The sequence below is a fragment of the Oryx dammah genome, unplaced genomic scaffold (assembly GCF_014754425.2).
Source record: "Oryx dammah isolate SB20612 unplaced genomic scaffold, SCBI_Odam_1.1 HiC_scaffold_10, whole genome shotgun sequence".
Lineage (NCBI taxonomy): Eukaryota > Metazoa > Chordata > Mammalia > Artiodactyla > Bovidae > Oryx > Oryx dammah.
This window is the reverse complement of record NW_024070194.1, coordinates 16,346,149-16,367,038: the sequence shown is the minus strand read 5'-3', so window position 1 is coordinate 16,367,038 and position 20,890 is coordinate 16,346,149. Positions and strand designations below refer to the sequence as shown.

At 42.5% G+C, this 20,890-nt stretch overlaps 1 protein-coding gene and 1 non-coding gene across 2 annotated transcripts in view; both read left to right on the top strand.

The window, feature by feature from the left end:
• RPRD1B (regulation of nuclear pre-mRNA domain containing 1B) overlaps window positions 1-20,890 on the top strand; it is a 56,895-nt gene that overhangs the window by 7,034 nt on the left and 28,971 nt on the right. The window contains exons 3-5 of the mRNA XM_040247333.1: window positions 6,210-6,343; window positions 14,487-14,599; window positions 16,118-16,244. Coding sequence (XP_040103267.1) covers window positions 6,210-6,343; window positions 14,487-14,599; window positions 16,118-16,244 — 374 coding nt within the window. The remainder of the gene's footprint in view (window positions 1-6,209; window positions 6,344-14,486; window positions 14,600-16,117; window positions 16,245-20,890) is intronic.
• LOC120869603 lies at window positions 13,699-13,832 on the top strand. Its single transcript, XR_005722573.1, has one exon. It is a non-coding gene; the product is annotated as a U11 spliceosomal RNA (small nuclear RNA).

Sequence of the window (20,890 nt, the reverse complement as noted above, 5' to 3'; positions counted from 1 at the left end):
TTTTATTCTTTGCTGTGTTCCAGGCACCTAGTGCAATGTCTGGCATTGAGCTACTGGCTTACGTAGCTTAGGTAACACCATTTAGTCTTGATATCAGTGATGTCCCAAGAGCTGAGCAACATTGTTGCACAGCCTTGGCACAGAGTAGGGATACAGGAAATAGTCACTGAATAAGTTAACTAATTTAGAGTATAGGAAATTCACTAAAATAATTCCTGTAGGGATAACAGACATTTTCCTAAACATTGAACAGTAATCATTAGCTGCCCCCAAATCAGAAAAGGATAAGTAGCAAGGGGTGGGAGAAGAGGGATGAGCAATACCAAGATTAAAAATTCCTTTTCTACTTGGTTTCATCTTAAAACCTATCTAGGAGACATTGTAAACATGTATTGGCTAATTCCATGGCATCGTGGGGAAAATAGATCTGATCCTAAAAAAAATAAAACAGGCCTGTTAGCTTTCCTCTTTGCATTCTTCTAGTTCTTTTAAGGTTCTGTTTGGATATTATTTCCAAGATCCCCATGTTTCTAAGTTCCCTCCCTACTCCCTCTCCCATTATTAGGATAGAAAGTCCAGCCACTCCACTTTGATCCTGAGGCACCTTATCAACAATGAGAAATGCTCTCTGTATTGTTTTTTTGTGTCCAATTAATGAACAAAGATAGACCCATTAATATTGACTAAAACTGATTAGGAATCTCTATGATAATTTCCTACTTCCTCCTTCAAACCCCCTGCCACCTAGGGTTGGGGGAGGGGAGCAAACCTCTCAAGTCAGGGAAAGCTTGCCAAGCTTGTAAGTAAATAAGTGTTAGTGGATCATTTGTGTCTGACTCTCCTTGATCCCTTGGACTGTAGCCCCCAAGGCTTCTCTGTCCATGGACTTCTCCAGGCAAGAATGCTGGAGTGGGTTGCCATTCTCTTCTCCAGGGGATCTTCCCCACCCAGGGATTGAACCTGGTGTCCTGCATTGCAGGCAGATTCTTTACCATCTAAGCTACAGGGCGAAACCCAAGCTCCTGGGAGTAGATATAATTTCAATAGCAGTTTAAGTAACCAGAAAGGTAGCCAGGTGACAGTCATATATGCCCTGTGAGCCTTGGGAGAGAGTTAGGATTTTGTCCTGATGGGATGTCAGTGAGGGATTTTAAGCAGGGGCATGATGTATTCCGATTACTTTTGTTCTAGCATCCCTCCACTTTGGGGTGGAGAATGAACTATAAAGGGCAGGGACATGGGCATGGGGGTGTTGCACTTGCATGGGCTAGAGGTGACATTGGCTAGGACTCAGAAGCAGTGAGACGATTACAGCTTTATTAAATGTGTATGGATAGATTGGTGTGGCTCACTCCCATGTAAAATCGAGAAGGTTTGTGGGAATTAAGTGGGAGCTGGTAGTGAGGGAAAAGAGAAGTCAAAGAGTGCGTGTTTCTAGGTTCTTGACATGAGTATATGAATGACTGATGGCCCTGCTTACTGTGATGGAGACTGGGGTAAAGAATTGGTAGAGGAAATCAGGAATCTTGTTTTGGCTATATTAAGTTCGAGACGGCTGATAGATAGTCCAAGCAGTGATGCCAGATAGGCAGACTGATGAAATAGTTGGAAGCTCAGTAGGAAATTAATTTCTGGAGACATGAATTTGGAATTATCCCCCTATACATATTTATTTCCTGTTATAACAATCATGGGTCCCCAAGACCACTTCCAGGTTGGTGACTTTCTAGGAGGACTCACTGGACTTAGTGTGTAGTTGGGTTCATGGCTGTGAGTTACTACAGTGAAAGGATACAAAGCAAAATGAGCAGAGGGAAAGAGGCAAGGGCTGCAGTCCAGAGACCAGGCATAAGCTCCCGGGGTCCACTCGTGGTGGAGTCCCACGCGACATACTCAGTTCTTCCCACTTTGAGTTGTGATGGCACATGCCAAGTGTTGTCTACCTGGGGGCCCATTAGAGATTTAGTACCTAGGGGTTTGTTGGGGTTGGTCACAGGCACTCTTGGCCAAAATTCTAGACTCCCAGAAGAAAAACAGGTATTCAGCATAAAACCATACTGTTTGTACAAACAGTTTAAGCACAGTAAACCATCCTCTTCCATTAGGACGTGATGGGACCATGTCTGAAATCCAAGTTCCCAGATGCCAGTCCATGGCCAGCCCTGTGAGCAGGCCTTTCTCAGGGCAGCAGTCTCAGGCCTGCGTGTTAACTCTTTTCTCAGTTCAGTTACTCAGTCATGTCAGACTCTTTGTGACCCCATGGACTGCATGGACGCCAGGCTTTCCAATCCATCACGTTTTCTATACAATTGCAAAGGACTGTTTCTGCTCTGCCCTTACATGAGGTGCTTTTGGAAGTGCTGAGGGTACTTAGCATTTCTGTCCTGAGTAGGCCTGCCATGGGCGTACTGTGCATGGGATTAGAGAGAAACACACGAGCTACGGTGGGTGTATCAAGGAAGGCAGTGCCCTTAGCACTGCAGAGGAAGATCTGTAACCTGGCTTGGCGGGCCCTCGGGTATCCAGCTGACACTTCAATCAGCAGTCCCACATGGGTATAATACATACTTTTCACGTTTTAGATGAGATTTTCAGTGGTTGGATTTATAATAATTAAAATTAAGATACATACTAAGTTGTGTTCCACAAAATAAGTTATATATGTACTTATCTCTGAGTTTTTCATTGATAGGTGGCAAGGGGTTTTTTGGTGTTTTTTCACTTAAATATTTTCTAATTAGAATGGAATTAGTGCAACTTGAAAAGATAGCTCCTCCTGTCATAAAATGATTTTATTGCTTTGGTTGTATCCAGTTCAGGTACTAAAGTGACTTCCACTTCATTGGAGCTACTTACAGCAAAGCCCCATCTGTAAAAAGATTTGACTGTTGTGTCTCTGTCTTTGGACATTAGGTGGCAAAACTTTGTTTTACTATAGTGCTCAAGGAATCAGCCTATCATGGTTAATTAGTTCACTCATTAAATTAGAGTGCCCTTTTGGCTCTAGCCTTTAGTGGCGAAAGCCTTTGAAAATCTTTTGGTGATAATAGATTTGAGCATCAGTATCCACTGTCCAATAGTGAGACTGCAGCTGTACTATCAGCCTTAATGGAGCACCAGACCAAAGCTGCAGGAATGGTAGGTGGTGGTTGGGTAGGTGTCCCTCAATCCTTTCAGGAATTTGTTGACATGATTGGTTTCTCTTTTAGGAAAATTTGCAGACAATGGATTTAATTTATTTGTTTAATTTTAAAAATACATATATTTATTTATTTGGCTGTGAGCTGTCTTCATTGCATCAGCAGGATCTTTCCTTGTGGCACACAGTCTTTAGTTGCAGCACGTGGGCTTAGTTGCCCCTTGGCATGTGGGATCTTAGTTACTCTACCAGGGATCGAACCCACATTCCCTGCATTGTAAGGCAGACTCTTAACCACTGGACCTCCAGGGAAGCCCCAAGACAACAGATTTCATGTTAAAATACCAGCCAGTTAAACTCTGGTTAGTTGTGATTTTGTTGTTACAGTAGTTAAAATGACTTTATATTTCTAAAGCCTACATTTGATCACATTAGGGACTTCGTTGCCTCCAGGATAAAGGCCATAACGACTTCACAACAAAATAAGGTCCTCTGTAATCTCAAGCCACTCTGTCTCTATCCCTCCAGTTTCTTCTGTTGTTTCCACACACTCCCTATACACTTCAGCTACCTGAATTACAGCTTCTTGCTCTTCACCTTGTTCCGTTTTGGGGGTTCCATTCAAGGGAGTGGAGATAGCATGAACACAGTCACATTTACCAGTGGCAGCAAAATGCTGAGTAGAAAATACGGTTGAGCGTTCTAGAATGTGAAGGTATGGAGAGGTGGGGTGCTGCTAGATCAAGCCCTAGAGGTGAGGACCTAGACTTTGTTCAGTGTGTTCTAAGCACGGTAGCAAACCCCGATGAATGAGCAGATGAGTATTTAATTGCATTGACGTCTGACATGAATGACCTCCATGTGATCAAGTGGTCTTTGAAAGCCAACTGATTGTCTGGCCTACTGAAACTTATCTAAAATTTTATTAAAAACATTGCAGTTCAGCATTTATTGTGTTTATTCTTGGGCATATAGCAGTTGGGGGAAGACACATCCCTGCCTTTGTGAAAATTACATTCAAATGGAAAGAGTATAAACAACAGGGAAACTGTACATAGAGCACATCCAAATAGTAAATGTTGCGGAGAAAAATTAAGCAGGAGTAAGGAGTGTGCTTTTAAATAGGAAGATTAGGAAAGGGTTCCCTGGAAAGGTGCTGTGCGAACAGACACACCTGAAGGAGGAGAGCAGAGGGGCCTTGTTGGGCCTGAGCTGTGTCCGGTAATGTGGTTCCAGGCGAAGTGCAAAGGCCCTGAGGCAGGAAGGCCAGGGAGCTGCTGGGGAGGGAAGGGAGAGTGAGGACAGGAGGTGAGGTCAGGGGAATGATGGGCTGGGCCGAGAAGGGGTTTATCGGCTTGATTAGGTTTATTCTGAGGGAGAATGGGAAGAACTGTTGAGAGTTTGGAGAAAAAAAGTGATGTGAACTGCCTTCACAAGACAGGATTGGAGTTTGAAAACTTGGGAAGAGATGGAGGACAGGGTGGAAGCAGGGAGATTAGTAATGAGGCTGCTGTAGTCATTAGATAAGAAATGATGGTGACTTGGACCAGGCTGATAGCAGAGAAAGAGAAGTAATTTGTTTCTAGATGTATTTTGAAGATGGAGTAGAGATTTTTTTTTAATAAATATCAAGGTCATGTCTTTAAGTTTTATAAGCTATGAGTTTCCCCCCCTTTTCCTCATCCTGACCTCTGACTTAAAAAAAGGCTGAACAAAAGAATAATTAATTTTGCATGTATCCTGATTTAGTTAGTACTTTGACCCCCCAATTTAGCAAAATTTGCCACTAATAATTCGTAAGTAATACAATCTGACCAGATGAGGCCAAAACCTCAGCTCATCTTTTAAGTTTTAAAAGTGTTGTCAGGGCTGGTGGTGGGTGAAATGCCCACCTAAGTTGAACTTGGTATGGAGGGCTTCCCTGGTGGCTCAGTTGGTAAAGAATCTGCCTGCAATGCAGGACTTCCCAACTTCCCTGAGTTGGGAAGATCCCCTGGAAGAGGGCATGGCAACCCCCTCCAGATTCTCCAACCCACTGGAGAATCCCCCTAGACAGAGGAGCCTGGAGCCTAGGGGACTCCCGTCCATGGGGTTGCAAAGAGTTGGACAGGACTGAGTGACTTTCACTCTCCACTTTTTGAGGTTCTTGTTAAAGCTATATGTTGACTTAGATGTTAAGATGTTGGGGTATCTCTTCTTGTGTAAAGCCCCTCAGTGCTTCACAGAACAGAACAATTCATAGTGACACAGCGGACGGTGAGGGGATTTGTTTTCCTTTCGAAAAGTCTTCCCCCTACACTTCCACTTGCTGTCTGACACTTTGTGGTAAACAACTGTCTAACGCTGAGTGTGAGCTATGGTCATTGCCCTGAAAAATGGTCTGTTTTAAGAAGAGGGAATATGTCAAGAATAAAACTATCTAGCTTCTTTCATTCAGATATAGCTCAACACCTTTGTGTGAACCTGGAATGTAGACCTAGCAAGGAATGAACATAATTATGAGGTAGTGAGTATAAAGTTGAGATTAGTCTTGACATATATATGTGTACAATTGTATTTGTGCATGTTAGAGGTGTTGGTGTGTTAGCATTGATGAGTTGTTACAAATGTATTCCCCATTTTAAACATTTGATTTTAATCATTTTTCTCATCCTAAAAAGTTTTGGCCTGCTTTAATTTTCTAGCAGTATGTTTGGCACCAGATTTAAGTTAATGCATTCTAAAAAGCAGGCTGTCACAATTGATATGATTGGTTTTTGATAATTTTCTGTCAGTGAAAACGAGCCTTTGGCTTTGCCCTATTTACCTTTCAAAGAGGATAAAAGACACAGATTACTTTTGTAACATAATCCCTTTCTCTTCCCTACACACCACAGGAAGAATATAGTTTCTGGTGAAGTTTTGAGTATCCATTAATTACAGTATGTACCTTATTCTTCTGTTTTTAAATATGTAAATCATGTAGTCAGTTGTTGGTGTTTTCTGGGTTTTTTTTTTTTTTAAGTAAGTCTGTCCTAATTAAAATAAAAAATCTTAAACTTACATATATCTTTTCATCTTTTCTGGGCAGAGAGGCAGATGAAGGCTGTAAAAAACCTTTAGAAAGATTGCTGAACATCTGGCAAGAAAGAAGTGTGTATGGCGGCGAGTTCATCCAGCAGCTGAAGCTGTCTATGGAGGACTCCAAGAGCCCTCCCCCCAAAGGTAGAGACATCACCACATGCTTACAGCTCTTGGTCTTTGCCTACTTTCGAATCAAATATGAAAAGCTGCAGTGGGGGTTGCTGTGAACCACCAGCGATTGTATGATTCTTCAGAGAGAGATGATCATAAATGATGGTGAGAATTTATGTAGTGCTTGCAGCGTGTAAGCCTGATTCTAGTATTCATGCTGTTCATCATCTCGTACCCTGCCTTTTGCTCTGTATTCTTCTTGGTTTGCTCCTGCCTTTCTGAGACTTTCCTTGCACAAGGGAAAGGAACAACAAACTTGTTTAGAGTTGTCGGGAACTAGGAAGTACCCTGGGTAAGATTTTGTCCTAGCTTTGCCGTTAACTACTACAGGCTCTTGAATAAGTCCTTTAGCCCTTTTGGAACTTGGTTTCATTAAATATTCATGTGGTTTGAGGATGTACTTTTGATGGGTGTCAGCTGTCACCAAAAATTGGTTTTGGTCTTTACTGAACCAAGAATATCCTCAGGTAATGTGTACATGCATGTATGTGAATTTTGCCAAGTCCTTCTTAAAAGCTATGTTGTTTTTTCCTTTGAAGAGGAGTAAGACCAAACATTATTTGGTTCTTTGGCTTCTGGTTAGTTGTGATTGAATTCTGGTTGGCATAGCTCTCATGTGACTGCATATATACCCACTGCCTGGAGGATCAAGTCCGAGTCCTGACATGGTGTTCTCTTTATAATGTGAACCAGTCTCCTTTTCCAGATTCTTCTCCCATTTCTTCACATGTACCATATTTGGCCACTCCTAACAGCTTCCCTTCTGAATGCTCTGTGGTTCCCCTTCCTTTGCATTTGCCGTTACCTCTGCCTAAAATGTCTTTTCTGCCCCTTGTACGTGGTGAACCTACTCTTCAAGAATGCTACTCTCCTTCTGACGTCTTTGCCAGCTTGTCTGGGCACATGTAGCCAATTCCCTCCTTGTTCCTCTAGTATTTTGTACATGCGTCTGCAATAGAATTTAACCATGATTAGGAGAAGGCAGTGACAACCCACTCCAGTGTTCTTGCCTGGAGAATCCCAGGGACAGGGTAGCCTGGTGGGCTGCCGTCTATGGGTCGCACAGAGTTGGACACGACTGAAGTGACTTAGCAGTAGCAGCATACGTGATGATATTCATTCAGCAACTCTTTATTGTATACCTTTCATAATCCCTTCCAGATCTGAGTTTATATGTGTTTTAAGGTAGGGTAACTTTCCTGTGAAGCTAGAGGTTAGAGGCTTGCTAAGAATGGCATAAGTGCTTTCAGGCTGCAGACCATTGTTGTTTTACTTGGAGTTGACAGAGGGCAATTTTGGGGCCGCTCTGAAGAGTACGATGTTTCCTACTTCGGATTCTGGCCGTGTTTGCATCGTGTCCTTTGGAGGTGTTCTGCACAGCGTTGGGGAATTAGCTGGCATTCTTTCCTCTCCTCTGACTTCAAGTTCATTGGTAAACAGTGCTGATTTCTTAAAAACACCTTTGGGCAAGTAGGAGAGCTCTGAAAGATGATGTTTGAAGTCAAGTGTTGAATTTCAATTCAGCAAACATTTGCCAGACATATGCTATGAGTAAACAGCTCTGCTAGACAGTATAGGAAAGAGCAGAGAGGAGTGAGAAATAGTTCTGCACTCAGGGAGCAGTCAGACTAATTGGGGGATTTGTGGTAGCAGTAGATTTGAAAATAGCTCCATTAGGTTTCTGGGTTTTTTTTTTTTTTTTTTGGAGTGTCTAGACATTAACAATGGAGGCAATATTCCTTTACTGTGGAGGATGATACTGATCCAAAGATAATTTCTCTTTTTCTAGTTTGTAAAGATGAAAACACGTATCAAAAGGTTCCAACGTGTGTATTCGTCTCAGCTAACTCACTGTCTTCTTCAGACTTCAATTACCAGAATATTTTACACAGTCCTTTCAGAATGTTGATGGGTTTTTCCAGAAGCTTATTTCCAAATTTAAATAGTCCATTTATATTGCAGTGTTAATTCATGAGTAATTCTTTGTCTGCAGACAGCTTTATATAAGAGTTTACCCTTGGAATAAAAATTTTCCTGTGGAACTTTGGCAGTTGTAATCTTTTAGAATGTGTGAGTTTAGGAATTTTTAGAACTGGATTTTTCTTGAGTTTATATACCTGTGATAGCTTATGGTGAACAATGTTGGATTTGTGATCTCCAAAGATTTAGCTACGGGACCAGGGACCAGTCTTGATCACTCAAGAGCTTTTGTGTAGCAGAGTTTTATTAAAGTAAGACAAGGGACAGAGAAAGTTTCTGACGTAGACATCAGAAGGGGGATGGAGAATGCCCCTCTTGCTAATGTTAGCAAGGGAGTTACATACTTTTTAATTATTACAGTAAATCAAAAGAATGTCTCAAGTTTGTGAAAATTTTACCAGACCCACTCCCACAGTTTACATTTTAAGATAACAGGATTAGCCAGAAGGTTTTTAGGAAGGAGAACTGCCCTCAAGCAGGATACATTGTTGTTATATATACATTGTTGTTATATAATCCTTAGTAGAGTTTAAACTGAGTTGTTTGTTGTGTAATCATCAGTTCCGGGCTTAAAGGAAAAAACTACGTGACTAAGACTAATGAGTGTAGAGAAAAAAACTGTTTGTGCTCTCCTCCAGACCCCTCTCTCCTCGGGGATACCCGGACTTCTTCTTAACCTGCCTAGGAACTGACTCTCTGACCTGTCTCTCAGATACAGGACCCAGAGATTCTAAAGTTGTCTCTCTGCTCTTGGGGGTACTCAGGCCGTTGCTTGTCTGGGTGGAACCTCATCATTCACTGGAGGCCCGCATAAATCACACAGTACCCTATGGTTGTAGACTTCGGAAGGGAAAGGGAAGTTCAAAGGGTGTAGCATTTATTCAACTCCTCTCTCTCTGCTGGCTTCTTTTCCTGTTAATTTATTTTAGGTACTGAAGGACTGTATGTAGTAAGTACAGTATTAATACTTAATCTACAGTATTAAGACTCGAAAGGATAGAGTAATTTTGTCCAAGTAGATACAATTGATAAGTAAGTTTATATAAACCCAGGTCTATATAACTTAAAAGCGTATTTTCTTCACACCATAACTTTTCCTTGCAAGCACATGGATTCAGTAGACTTGAATTAGGGTATGAATTCATGAGTAGGTCACTCAGCTTCCCTGGACCTTTAGTGTAGTTAGTTTAGCTCTTCAGGGCAAGCGTTTGAAAGCAAACTTCCAGAGTATGAATCCTGGCTCTGTCACTTGCAAGTTGTGTGACCTTGGGCATGGCATTTGACCTCTCTGAGCCCCAGGTTCCTCACTGTACAGTATGGCTCTTAGTAGTAATACCTCATAGGCTTGTGTGAGGATTACTTGAGATCATGTAGATAAGAAGTTATTAATGTGATTACATGGCTTCTTTTTGGCACCCCCTCCCAGTTCTAATATCTAATATTCTGAGTTTGTAAATACAAGCCAATAGCAAAAGTAGGAAGAATCTTGTTAGTATTTTCAGTTGGAAAGCATGGTGGTTCAGAGCACACACCCTAGGCCTACCTTCCTGGGTTCAGGGCTGGACCTGGCGGTTCATTCCAGCTAGATGAGACGGGTCGGGTGCTCCCAGTACCGTGCCTCGGGTGTCAGTCCTCGGTTTGCTTCACATCTTTTTCTCCCCGCAGGTAGAAGTTAATGTGTTTTTTAAAAGAAAAGTCTTATTTTGCAGGGAGGGAACAAAGAATGAGGGAGCTGTTAGAAATAGTATTTCCTCTTTTTTCATTACAAAAGTAATATAAAGTTTGTGGGTTTTTGTTTTTTTTCTTTCTTTTCTTTTTTTTTTTAATCTTAGAAATTTTTAGTAGATCTTTAGAAGGTCCAGGTTTTTGGGTAGATGACTGCATTTTCTAATGTGATTGGGGATCCTTCGGGCTAACTTTCTGCCTTAGAATTAGTTTTACTGTCGGAAAAACTAGTCCATAGGCAGGTCTGTGCATACTGTAAACCCTTCGGTCATCAGAGCATTTGATGATTAGCTGAGTGCAAGGTCTCCTGGAGACACGGGAATGAGTTGGAGGACAGAACAGAAGATGTGCGAGATGAGGACAGAAGGAACTTTGCCCCTGAGATGTTTGCCCTGCCTGTGAACAGAGTGAGTGAGGGTGTGAAAAGGGGGTGAGTGGAACTGCTGTGGTCAGAGCTGAATGGGTAGTGGAAGGTGCCTGGTCTGAAATCCACTCAGGAACGGGCCTGGCATATGCCTGGGTCGTTTTAATGGTTGTGTGACTCAATTGAGGATTCTGGACTTCCTCACTGCTAACTCTGCACATGAGCAGAGGAGAGTCCAGTTCATGTAAAGGACAGTGGGGATGGTCATTTGTGGCACAGCACCGGGGCTTTCCAAGCACTGTGCTTCCTCTGCCCTCAGGAGGTTTCAGGTTTCAGTGTGTTGACACTTTCCTGAGCATCATAGGGCTGTAAAGGAATAAGGTACTGAAGGTTTCTATCAGAGAGGGAAGGCCTGTGCCTGCCAACGGCCATGCAAAGTAGCAGGGCCAACTGCTTTCAAAGAGAGGCCCATGGGGTTAGAGGGAGACGGTGATGGTTGAAAGGGAGTGCTGAGAGTGATGCTGCCATTACCATTCGTTACCAAGTAGACTGAACCTTGGTGGTCTTTCCAGGGTTTTGAATAGAGGCCTGATGGGGCCAGAGCTCAGCTTTAGTGAGAGAGAGAGTATGGTCCATGCTGGAGAAGGAGTGATTGGAAGAGGCAGGATGGGACAGCGGTCTGGATGAGGCATGAGAAAGGACAGGTGGCTGATAAGAGGCTTTGGGAAGAAGCAGAAAGTGGGCATATGGAAGAATTCCTCACAGGTGTGGAATCTGTTTCAGGTTGGGACTTGGGGAGAGATTCTGCCGTTCTCCAAGGCATGGTACTTGGAAGATGGAGCCAGTGTAAGTGTTCATAATGGAACTAGATAGCTCAGGAAAGGTGAAGCCCTGTGGGGGAAATGATAAATAATCTATTTCCAGTAGGTCCTCTAAGTGGAGACAGGAGAGAACCGGAAACATAGGATGATGATGGTTACTTCCTATTACACCCTCTTCCATCAGGATGTGAAGGATGGAAACAGCTCTAAAATTGTCATCAGTTTGATTTCAGTTTTGCGTTGCTATGAGTGAGTGACAGCAGGAACTCCCACTTAGGAGGCAAAAAGCTTTTGCTGTAGAACCCAGACTTACTAAACAAGCTCTCTGGCTTTAGAGAAACCTCAGCTGATGGGCCTTGACATTCTCATGAAAAATGAGGTGGGGAGCAGTGGGGAAAGCAAAGACATAGGTATGTGTAAGGGCTTCCACTATCTGAATTCAGTGGTTCTGAGTGACCTGAGATGTTCAGTGATACGTGGTTTTTATATGTAATAATTTCTGTATGACAGTTGGAAAATTGAAGGACTCAAGTTTTATAAGTTTTTCTACCTTCTTTAGTGTGTTTAACAGTTAATTTTTCAGCATTCTCTTCTAGGTGTTTGGAAGTGAACAGAACAATACTATAAATTCTTTTTTGCTCCTGTGCTTACATTCTTGTGGCTACTAATCAAAAATAGCCACTTTGATGCTGTAGTGACTGAATGTCGACAGGGTCATACCACACGCTACACTCTACTTAGGCAGCCACTGTGTGCAGAGATATTTCATATGCAAATTATAGCCTTACAGCTTTTCTGTTTGAAAAATACAGCCATCCTTGCTTTGCATAGTGCAGGACTGTTAAAATGACTGGTCAAGCTGAATACCATCAAAGTGATCTTAATAATCAATGTGGAAAATTACAATTGTTCTGTGACTTTTAAAATTTTTTTGTCAAAGAAAGGAAAACTCACTGTTGATCTCAATTGTATAAGAAAACAAAAAAGTAAAGATTTATTTAGCATGTTCTAACGTAAGTTAGTAACATGAGCTGTGATGTTTATTGCTCTGTAACAGACTTATCAAGAGTGATTTGAACAAAGCTCGTTGCATCTTTCCCGTCTTTGTCATACTCCTTTCTAACTTTGGATTAGTTTCCAGCGTGTTTTCCTTTGTGCTGTCAGTGTTGTGAAGTAACTCTTAAGCGTTCCTCTAAAGTGAATTTTGTCAACATTACTTTCTCCAGGACATTGTCATTCTTTTCATCACAACCACTTTCTTCATTTATGTTGATTAGTTGGCCTTCACTGAGTTCCCTCTGGCTATGAATCCAGAGTCTCTTGGAGAACATAACAAGTGTCCGCGTCCCTACAGCCAGCTGTCTCTTGTACAGCCCCATTTATGTTTCGTGTGAATTTCATTTCCAGCATTAATTTTAGTTTTAGTTTCTTTGTTGCTCTTTCATCTTTATCAGTCAGTTCCCTGTTTTGATTATTTATTTTTATAAAATGTCATGTGGATTTTGACACTGGGAGACTAACAACACGACTAAACACTTTGTTGCCTACGTGTGAACTGAATAACAGTGACCAGTTACTGACCTTGAAAGAAGTGATGTGGTCACTAGTCACGATGCCCTTCTGTTATTTACGTAGTGATTGGTGGACCGGAGTTAGCAGCGAGGTTTGTTGATGCAGTTACTCTGAGTAAATACGCCATGACAACTGAAATTTAAAGTGTGTCGTTGGGGGAATGGTGTCATTTAACCAAACCGTGGTAATAAATCTGTGCATAATAGAATAGCACGAAGACAGGACTGCCCGTCATACGAATGCTGCTGTTTCTCTTCTTTAGTAGAGCAGACAAAGCATTAAGAAAAAAAGAATGAAACCCATGATACTGATTTGGCTTTCACGTCAAACACAGTTTGCTCAGTTAATATGTAAGGTAGAGAACAGAAGCTACATCCTGGGTTCCAGAAGAGAATGTTGAATTAAGCAGGAAGTATCCGTGTCCCATTTATAACTCACAGAATTCTGAGGCAGGTGCATGGCATCTCTCCCTTGACAAGAGGAGAGGATAGTTGTGTGGCACTAAGTAAGTTTTAGTTGCGTTCAGTGGAAAGCACACAGATGTTGAAATCATACTGTTACATGAGTTATTTAGCCTCTCTGGGTCTTCATTTTTTCACCTATAAAATGGAGACACACCATGCCTTAGAATTGTTGAAAGGATCAAATGTAAAGAAACTATTGGGATGGCTGGCACATGTTACGCATCCAGTAGTTTCTTTACTTTCCAGGCTTGAATTTCTCATTCAGCTTTATGTCCCTCAGTTGTTTGGCGTTTGTTTTGTATTGTCCAATTTAATGCAAAAGGAATGATTTTGGAATTAATACATCCATCATAAAAATTTAAGAGCACATGATACAGATAATTTAAAAATGTAACCCAAAAAAAGGGCTTCTGTCGTGAGTGGCACACGTAGGGCAGCTCGTTTGCTCTACGTGCGGAATCGACATCAAGAGATTTTGGAAGCATAATTTTTGCTAGTGGGGCAAGCTGGTGATCGTTGGTCCCGGCGCCCCTGAAAAAAAAATAAAATAAAAATAAAAATGTAACCCGTTAGCCTCAAAAGTGGTTAATTTTAAAATGTTGACTTAGGTCATTTCTCTTAGCAGTATCATCATGCTCAGCAATGGTTATTTTAAATTTTAGTGTAAAACCAGGTTTGTTTTGTTCTTAAAGGGATGATTTAAAGGGTATTTGCTTTTAGAGCTTTTGACACAGTCTTATCGATGGGTCTCTCTCGACTACTTATTTTCTGAAATGATCCCAGAAAGTGTAAAGTCTCTCATTGTACACACGTTGGCTTGCTTCATTATATTTTCTCATGAGGTTTGTTACCTTTTTACAGTCCCTGTTAACTTCTTGTTTTCTTTTAAAGATAATGAGGTTTTTTAGTGAAATAGTTGGGTAAGTTTCACTTTTAGATGCTTTTTTCCGGTGGTGTTTTTCCAGTGAGTCAATCTGAGATGACCAACTGAGGCCATTTTGACTCTTCTCAATGATGTACGGAATGACCACCACTTGAAAATAAGTGGCAGTTAGGGTTAATGTTAAGCCATCTTTGGAAAGGTACACCCTTCTACCCTTTTTTATTTGTGACCCATTGTGCTTAGCATTTGACCTGCCTCTTCAGGCTGCAGTGACCCACATGTGTCACTTTTTTCTTTCCTCTAGCAACAGAGGAGAAGAAATCTCTGAAGCGAACTTTTCAGCAAATACAAGAGGAGGAGGATGACGACTATCCTGGAAGCTACTCTCCCCAAGATCCTTCTGCAGGACCCCTCTTGGTATGTCTTGACCCCCCAGAGCATAGGGCTGAGTGGCTTGAAGTAACCCCTAGTAGAAGGTTCTGGCCACAAGGTGGAGCTAGCGATCAAGAGTATGGAATCACCAGAGGGCAGCTCTTGGCACTGGGCGCAGGATCCAGGTCGTGAAGCAGGCTTGATTTTGTCTTTGCGTGCCTCCACTCCGGGATGGATTTGTGTTTTACAGAGTAACTGGATTTGGCTTTTTTTCACTCCCATAAATTTAAAATATTCTTTAAAAGTAGTTTATGTAAAGCAGTAGATATTACAAAGACATTCAGAAGTCCTCTACCACGGCTTGTCTTATAAGTAAACAGTGTGTAGTCTGTCTAGCAACATCAAATTTGCCACACTATAGCCTATTTAAATATTAGAGCAGGTGCTAGCATTGACTGAGTTTTTAGCCATATATTTGCATTGTTTGACCCCCTTATGTAGTTCATGAACTCTGTATGGTTGGTTCGTTTTAGCTGTTTGTTTATTTATGTATTCATTTACAGTCAAAGAAAGTGAGTCTCAAGGAGACAAGTAACTTACTCGGTGTTTTAATTGAATCTGGGCCTGGCTGACTTCAAAGCCCATACACATTTCACTGAGTTGCACTGCCTCTCATTCTGCCTAATGCAGCTTTATTTTATTACACATGGGTGTGCTTAAGGCCAGTGTAAATAGAAAGCATGTCTGATTTGTGTTATGTTAAGATGTCAAATTAGCCTGGGAGTTAAATGAAAACAGTGTTAGGCCATGTATCTTTGCATTTAAAAACTTTCAAGAGAACAGCCCAAATGACCAACTTTCAGGATAACCTGACTGCCATCTCCATGGTACTCTGGGGGTATTGTGAACTAGCTAACCTGTCAGTGTTGTATATTTCCCTGACAATTAAAAAACCCTTTTTTGGTATACACAGAATATGCATTCTTGGTTTTTGTTTGTTTGTTTTTGTTTTCTTCCCTCTTTGTTTATAATTAATGAGCCTGACACATTTGATTTTGGTAGTGGCTGCTGAAATCAAAAACGTCATCTTCGTGACATACATTTTGTAGAGCAAGTCCAGGAAAGAATTGAAGTAGGTAGTGTCCTTTTATTTAAACAGCCAACACACAGGTTGCTAGAGCATTTCATACATGTTCCTTTACTCTAAACTGGAGGCCGTTCTATACTAGATATGATGCATCCTTTGAAACTAAGCAGTGTAAACCAGACTGCATTTTCTTAAGTTTCAAAAAACATACTCTTTAAGAAAAATTCTTTTTCACAGTTATGTAGAATTTCATTTGTGTTCTGCCTCATATTTAGAAATACTGTGTGCATTCTCTTAGAATCCGTATCACTGATTCAGTATACACTCTGGGGTAAGGACAGTGGTTCTTTTTTAAATGTCAGGGATGATCATTTATAGAATTCGCCTTCACCTTGTTGAACTCCAGCTAAGTTTCTCTAAACCCCACATCCCCACATATCTTCATGGATGGTGTTATCTTTGTTTTCCTTGTACAGACTGAGGAGCTGATCAAAGCTTTGCAGGACCTAGAAAATGCTGCATCAGGGGATGCTACTGTCCGACAGAAAATTGCTTCTTTACCCCAGGAAGTGCAAGACGTTTCTCTTTTGGAAAAAATAACAGGTGAGAAGTTAGAGGTCGGGTGAAGGATGAGGGAGGGGAAACATATCTCCAGTGCATCAGACCCCAGGACATGCCAACGTCTGCAGATAGAGACCTTCCACCTGGGGCTGGGTGCTCTATTGAATACTTTAGGAGTTATTGCAGAAATGCAGCGTGCCTCAGCCTGTGGTACTCAGTTTAACTAAGGTCTTTTGAAACCAGGGTACAAACTGTGTGTGCAGGAGGGCAAAGGAGGGGGAAGCATTAAACTCAAGACCCCCTTAACAAAAAAGAGATGAATGGCTCAGTGTCATGATTTTTACACTGTACCCTGCCACGCCCCCTTGAGGTTCTTCAGTGCCGGGAACCCCGGGTTTATATTGTTAATCATATCACCTTGGCCTTGGGATGATCACCCCCAATTAAACAGGGAGGGGTGGTTGACATTCTTCCCACGGAAGGAGTACGCGTGAACTCCGCCCCCCCACCCCCCTGCCCCCACCTCCATTTAGGAAGCAAGCTGTAAGGAGATGTGAGGGAAGGCAGTGCTACCCAGACAGAGGGGGCGGGAAGCCCTTCAGGCAGGAGTGGGATAGCTGGAGAACACAGCCTGGCCTCTTGGCTCGCTCTCTACTCTCCCCACCCCAGCAATCAAACCCACTGGATCGAAGAACCTGTTGAGCGTACAGGCTGTTGATCTTTCCCCCTTTTCCCAACCTTTAGCCCCCTTCTGGCCTCGTGTTCTGTTACTCGGCTTCAGATCTTTATAATCACCCTTCACACACACCCTCAGTGCCTTTTGCTCTTTTTCCCCTCCACCCTATAGTCTCCTGGAAAAACCCAACTTTTTGAATCACAGTCTGCAAAACTGAAAACAAGTTAATATAAAATCAGCAGCACGTGTAATTGCTGCTGTCTGTTTTCACTGACTTAAAGGACTTCAGTTTCAGTTCAGTTCAGTTCAGTTGCTCAGTCGTGTCCGACTCTTTGCGATCCCATGAATCGCAGCACACCAGGCCTCCCTGTCTATCACCAACTCCCAGAGTTCACTCAAACTCACGTCCATCGAGTCGGTGATGCCATCCAGCCATCTCATCCTCTGTCGTCCCCTTCTCCTCCTACCCCCAATCCCTCCCAGCATCAGAGTCTTTTCCAATGAGTCAGCTCTTCACATGAGGTGGCCAAAGTACTGGATTTTCAGCTTTAGCATCATTCCTTCCAAAAAACACCCAGGACTGATCTTTAGAATGGACTGGTTGGATCTCCTTTCAGTTCAAGGGACTCAAGAGTCTTCTCCAACACCACAGTTCAGAAGCATCAGTTCTTCGGCGCTCAGCTTTCTTCACAGTCCAACTCTCACATCCATACATGACTACTGGAAAGGACTTACATGGCTTTTAAAAAGTATTTATTTATTTTGATTTTTAATTATGGTGAAATATACCTAACAAAACTTGCCATCTTAACCATTCTGAAGTGTGCCATTCAGAAGAGCTGAGTACATTCACGTTGTACAGCCAATTTCTGGAACTCATTCCATCTTGCAGAACTGAAACTGTCTATCATTAAAGTCACAATTCACTGTCCCCATCCACTCCCCAGCTCCTGGCTGCTGCCACTCACAATTGTATGTGGCTGGACAAAACAAACGATAAACATTGGCTAACTTTTCTTCCTATTTCTGTGGATGAGCATGCTGTTTTCTAAAGCAGCCCATTAGCCTAGTAAGCCTGTTTCTTCTTAACCACCCAAGGGCACGTTCCGATAATTCTCCCCTTTTCTCCTGCGTCTCCAGTCCCTCCCCCACCCCCGCCCCACTGGGTCATTCTCCGTAGCATAAAAATACATATTTTTTTCCCATGTGGAAAATTTTTTTTTCTTGGCCTGGTACATTCCTCCGGCTATTGTCTCCTTTCTCTGTAGTGTAGCTGAACATTCTAAATAGATGGCATTTACTCATCTGTCTCTATTCTCCCCGCTCCCCCTTTTGGTTTTACTTCACTGACTGCTCTTATCAGTGTTGGCTGATGACTTCCATGTTGCTAAATTCAGTGGTGAACGTTTTCTGCCCATTCTTTTGTGTGTGTGGCACAGAGTATAAAAAGAGACAAAGTTTCTGACATAGACATCAGAAGGGGGATGAAGAGTGCCCCCCTCACTAGTCTTATCAAGGCCTTATATATTTTTGCCCATTCTTAATTTGGCCCAGTTGATCATTTCTTCTTCCTAAAAATACTTTCTCACTTGGTGTGGTAGGCAGAATAATGGTCTTCCCCAAATGTCCATGTTCTAATCCTTAGAGCCTGCAAATATATTGTCTTACTTAGAAAAAGGGACTTTGTGGATGTGGTTGAGTAAAGAATCTTGTGGCACGGAGGCTATTCTCCTGGGTTAGTCAAGTGGGCCGGGTCCTTAGAAGAGCAAGGAGAGCAGGAGTAAGAGATGTGACTGGGGAAGCAGAAGATGGAGAGATGCATTTTGAAGATAAAGGAAAGGGCCATGATGATAAATGTCAAGATAATACGTTTGTGTGTTTTTAAGCCACCAGGTTTCTGATGCTGTGTTACTGGCAGCAGGAGGAAGCTGGGACGCCATATGTACTGGCATTCCTCTCTAATCTCGTGTCTTTTCAGGCTCCTTTGTTGATTTCTTCCCTTCTTCTCCTCTTAATTTTGAGTAATTAGCTCTCTTCCCCGAGTTAGTTTCACTGACAGTTCCTTTCATCCTGTTTGATGACTTCAAATAACAATTTTTGTGCTAATGATCCCCTAGTTTTCATCTCTAGGGTTGACCTCTTCCTGGAACTTGAGACCCATACATCCAGCCTCCTGCTCTGAGTGTTGGATATCCTGAAAGACATTTCAGACTTGACCTGTCCCAAACCAGACTCCTCCTCTTCCCTCCAAATTTGTCTCATGGTCTTCCCTATCTCAGTAGATGACCCTCTCATCATTCCTGTTGATCTGAACTACGGCTTGAACCCGATACCTGTTACCACCTCCGCTGCTGCCACCTAGTGGGAGTCTCCACCATCTTCACTCAAATTATCCCAGTAGTTTCCTGTCTGCTCTCCCTGCCGCCTCTTGTCCCCCAGCCATCCGTCTGTCTTCAACATAGTAACCAGAGTGATCCACTAAAATAGAAGTTGGATCATGCCCCACTCTGCTCAGAACACTCTAGTCATGTGGGCTCCTTGCCAAGCACTCTCCAAGGGCCCTTGTACTTGACTGTTTCTTCTGCCTGGAATGATCTTCCCCAGATGGTCACATGATTTGTTCTCTCACCACCTCCTTCCAAATGCTTTGCCTTTTTCTTCTCTAGAGTTATCTTCAGCTGGTAAATAAGTAAAATATAGTGTATTATTTATTTCTCTTCCTCCCTGAGAATGTAAACTTGAAGGCAGAAAGTTTTGGTCTTTTGTGTTACTAGAACAGCGTTGGACACACAATAGGAGTCCACGTATATGTCAGGCTGCTCGGAAGGGTTGAGGTGTAAGTCTGATTGGAGTGAGTTTAGTGACCTGGTAGGAGAGAGGGTGGGAACCACGAGGAGAGACAGCTCTGTTGAGTAGCTCCGCTGTAAGAGGAGCAGGCATGTGGCATGGGAGCTGGGGAGTGAGCCATGGTCCGAAGGTAGAGCAGTGTGTGTGCGTGCTAGTGGGAATGCTTCCGGAGGGAGAGGTGGCTGGGGACATGCAGGTGACAGTCCCAGACACTTGGGTCTTGGAGGAAGCAGATGGGGTGCCCATGCGTAAGTGACTGAAAGAGGCACACAGCGCTTTTCTGTGGACTTGGGAGGGCAGAGCATTTGAGGGTAGCCACTGGTGAGTTCCCCAAAGTGAGCATCTCACTGCTGCATTTCAACTGCATTCTTTTCTCTGGCTCATAAAACTATCACAGGTTCTTTTTCTGGGTTGTAATTATTTGTGTGAATGAATTATTTCCCTCGTACAACTTCATGGAGTGTGAGAATTGATTTTTTTTTTAAATCTCAAAAAGTAGTGTTTTACTTGTCATTTTCTGCCACAGGCCCTGAAACATTTTAATGAAATTAACCATTGCAAAAATAGTTCAGCAGTGACGAAGGTAACCAACCTAACGACCCCAGCAGCTTGTTCCTAGACTGTGCCACCGGTCTAGAAGAATAAGTTTTGCTGTCCTCTTTACCCTCAGTGACTGAAATCGTCTCTCTCCTTTGTTTTCTCTTTGGCTCACTCCTCCACCAAGAACATCCTGTTGTTTCCTTGTCCCCGAGGAGCCTAGAAGTACCTGCTCTTTGGCATCAGGCCTAATTTGGAATCCCTCAACAGTTCACCTTCCAGTATTCATATTGAGGCAGCATCTAATAGTCAGGCACTATTTGCCAGAGAAACTCTGTGGGGAATTCTTAAATCTGGGTTACCTATGATTGTGCTGAACTCTCTCACCTTGACCACCTGTATTCAGAGGAAGCAACAAATCTGTATCACTGACACTCACTTTCAGTTTATCCCATGGAACTACTGGAGTCTCTAGTGCTTTGTTTCAAAGCACCGAACTCTCTTGATCCTTTAAAGTCTTTTTAGCTGTGACAGACCTAGACAGCATATTAAAAAGCAGAGACATCAATTTGCCAAGTCCGGATAGTCAAAGCTATGGTTTTTTAGTTGTCATGTACTAATGTGAGAG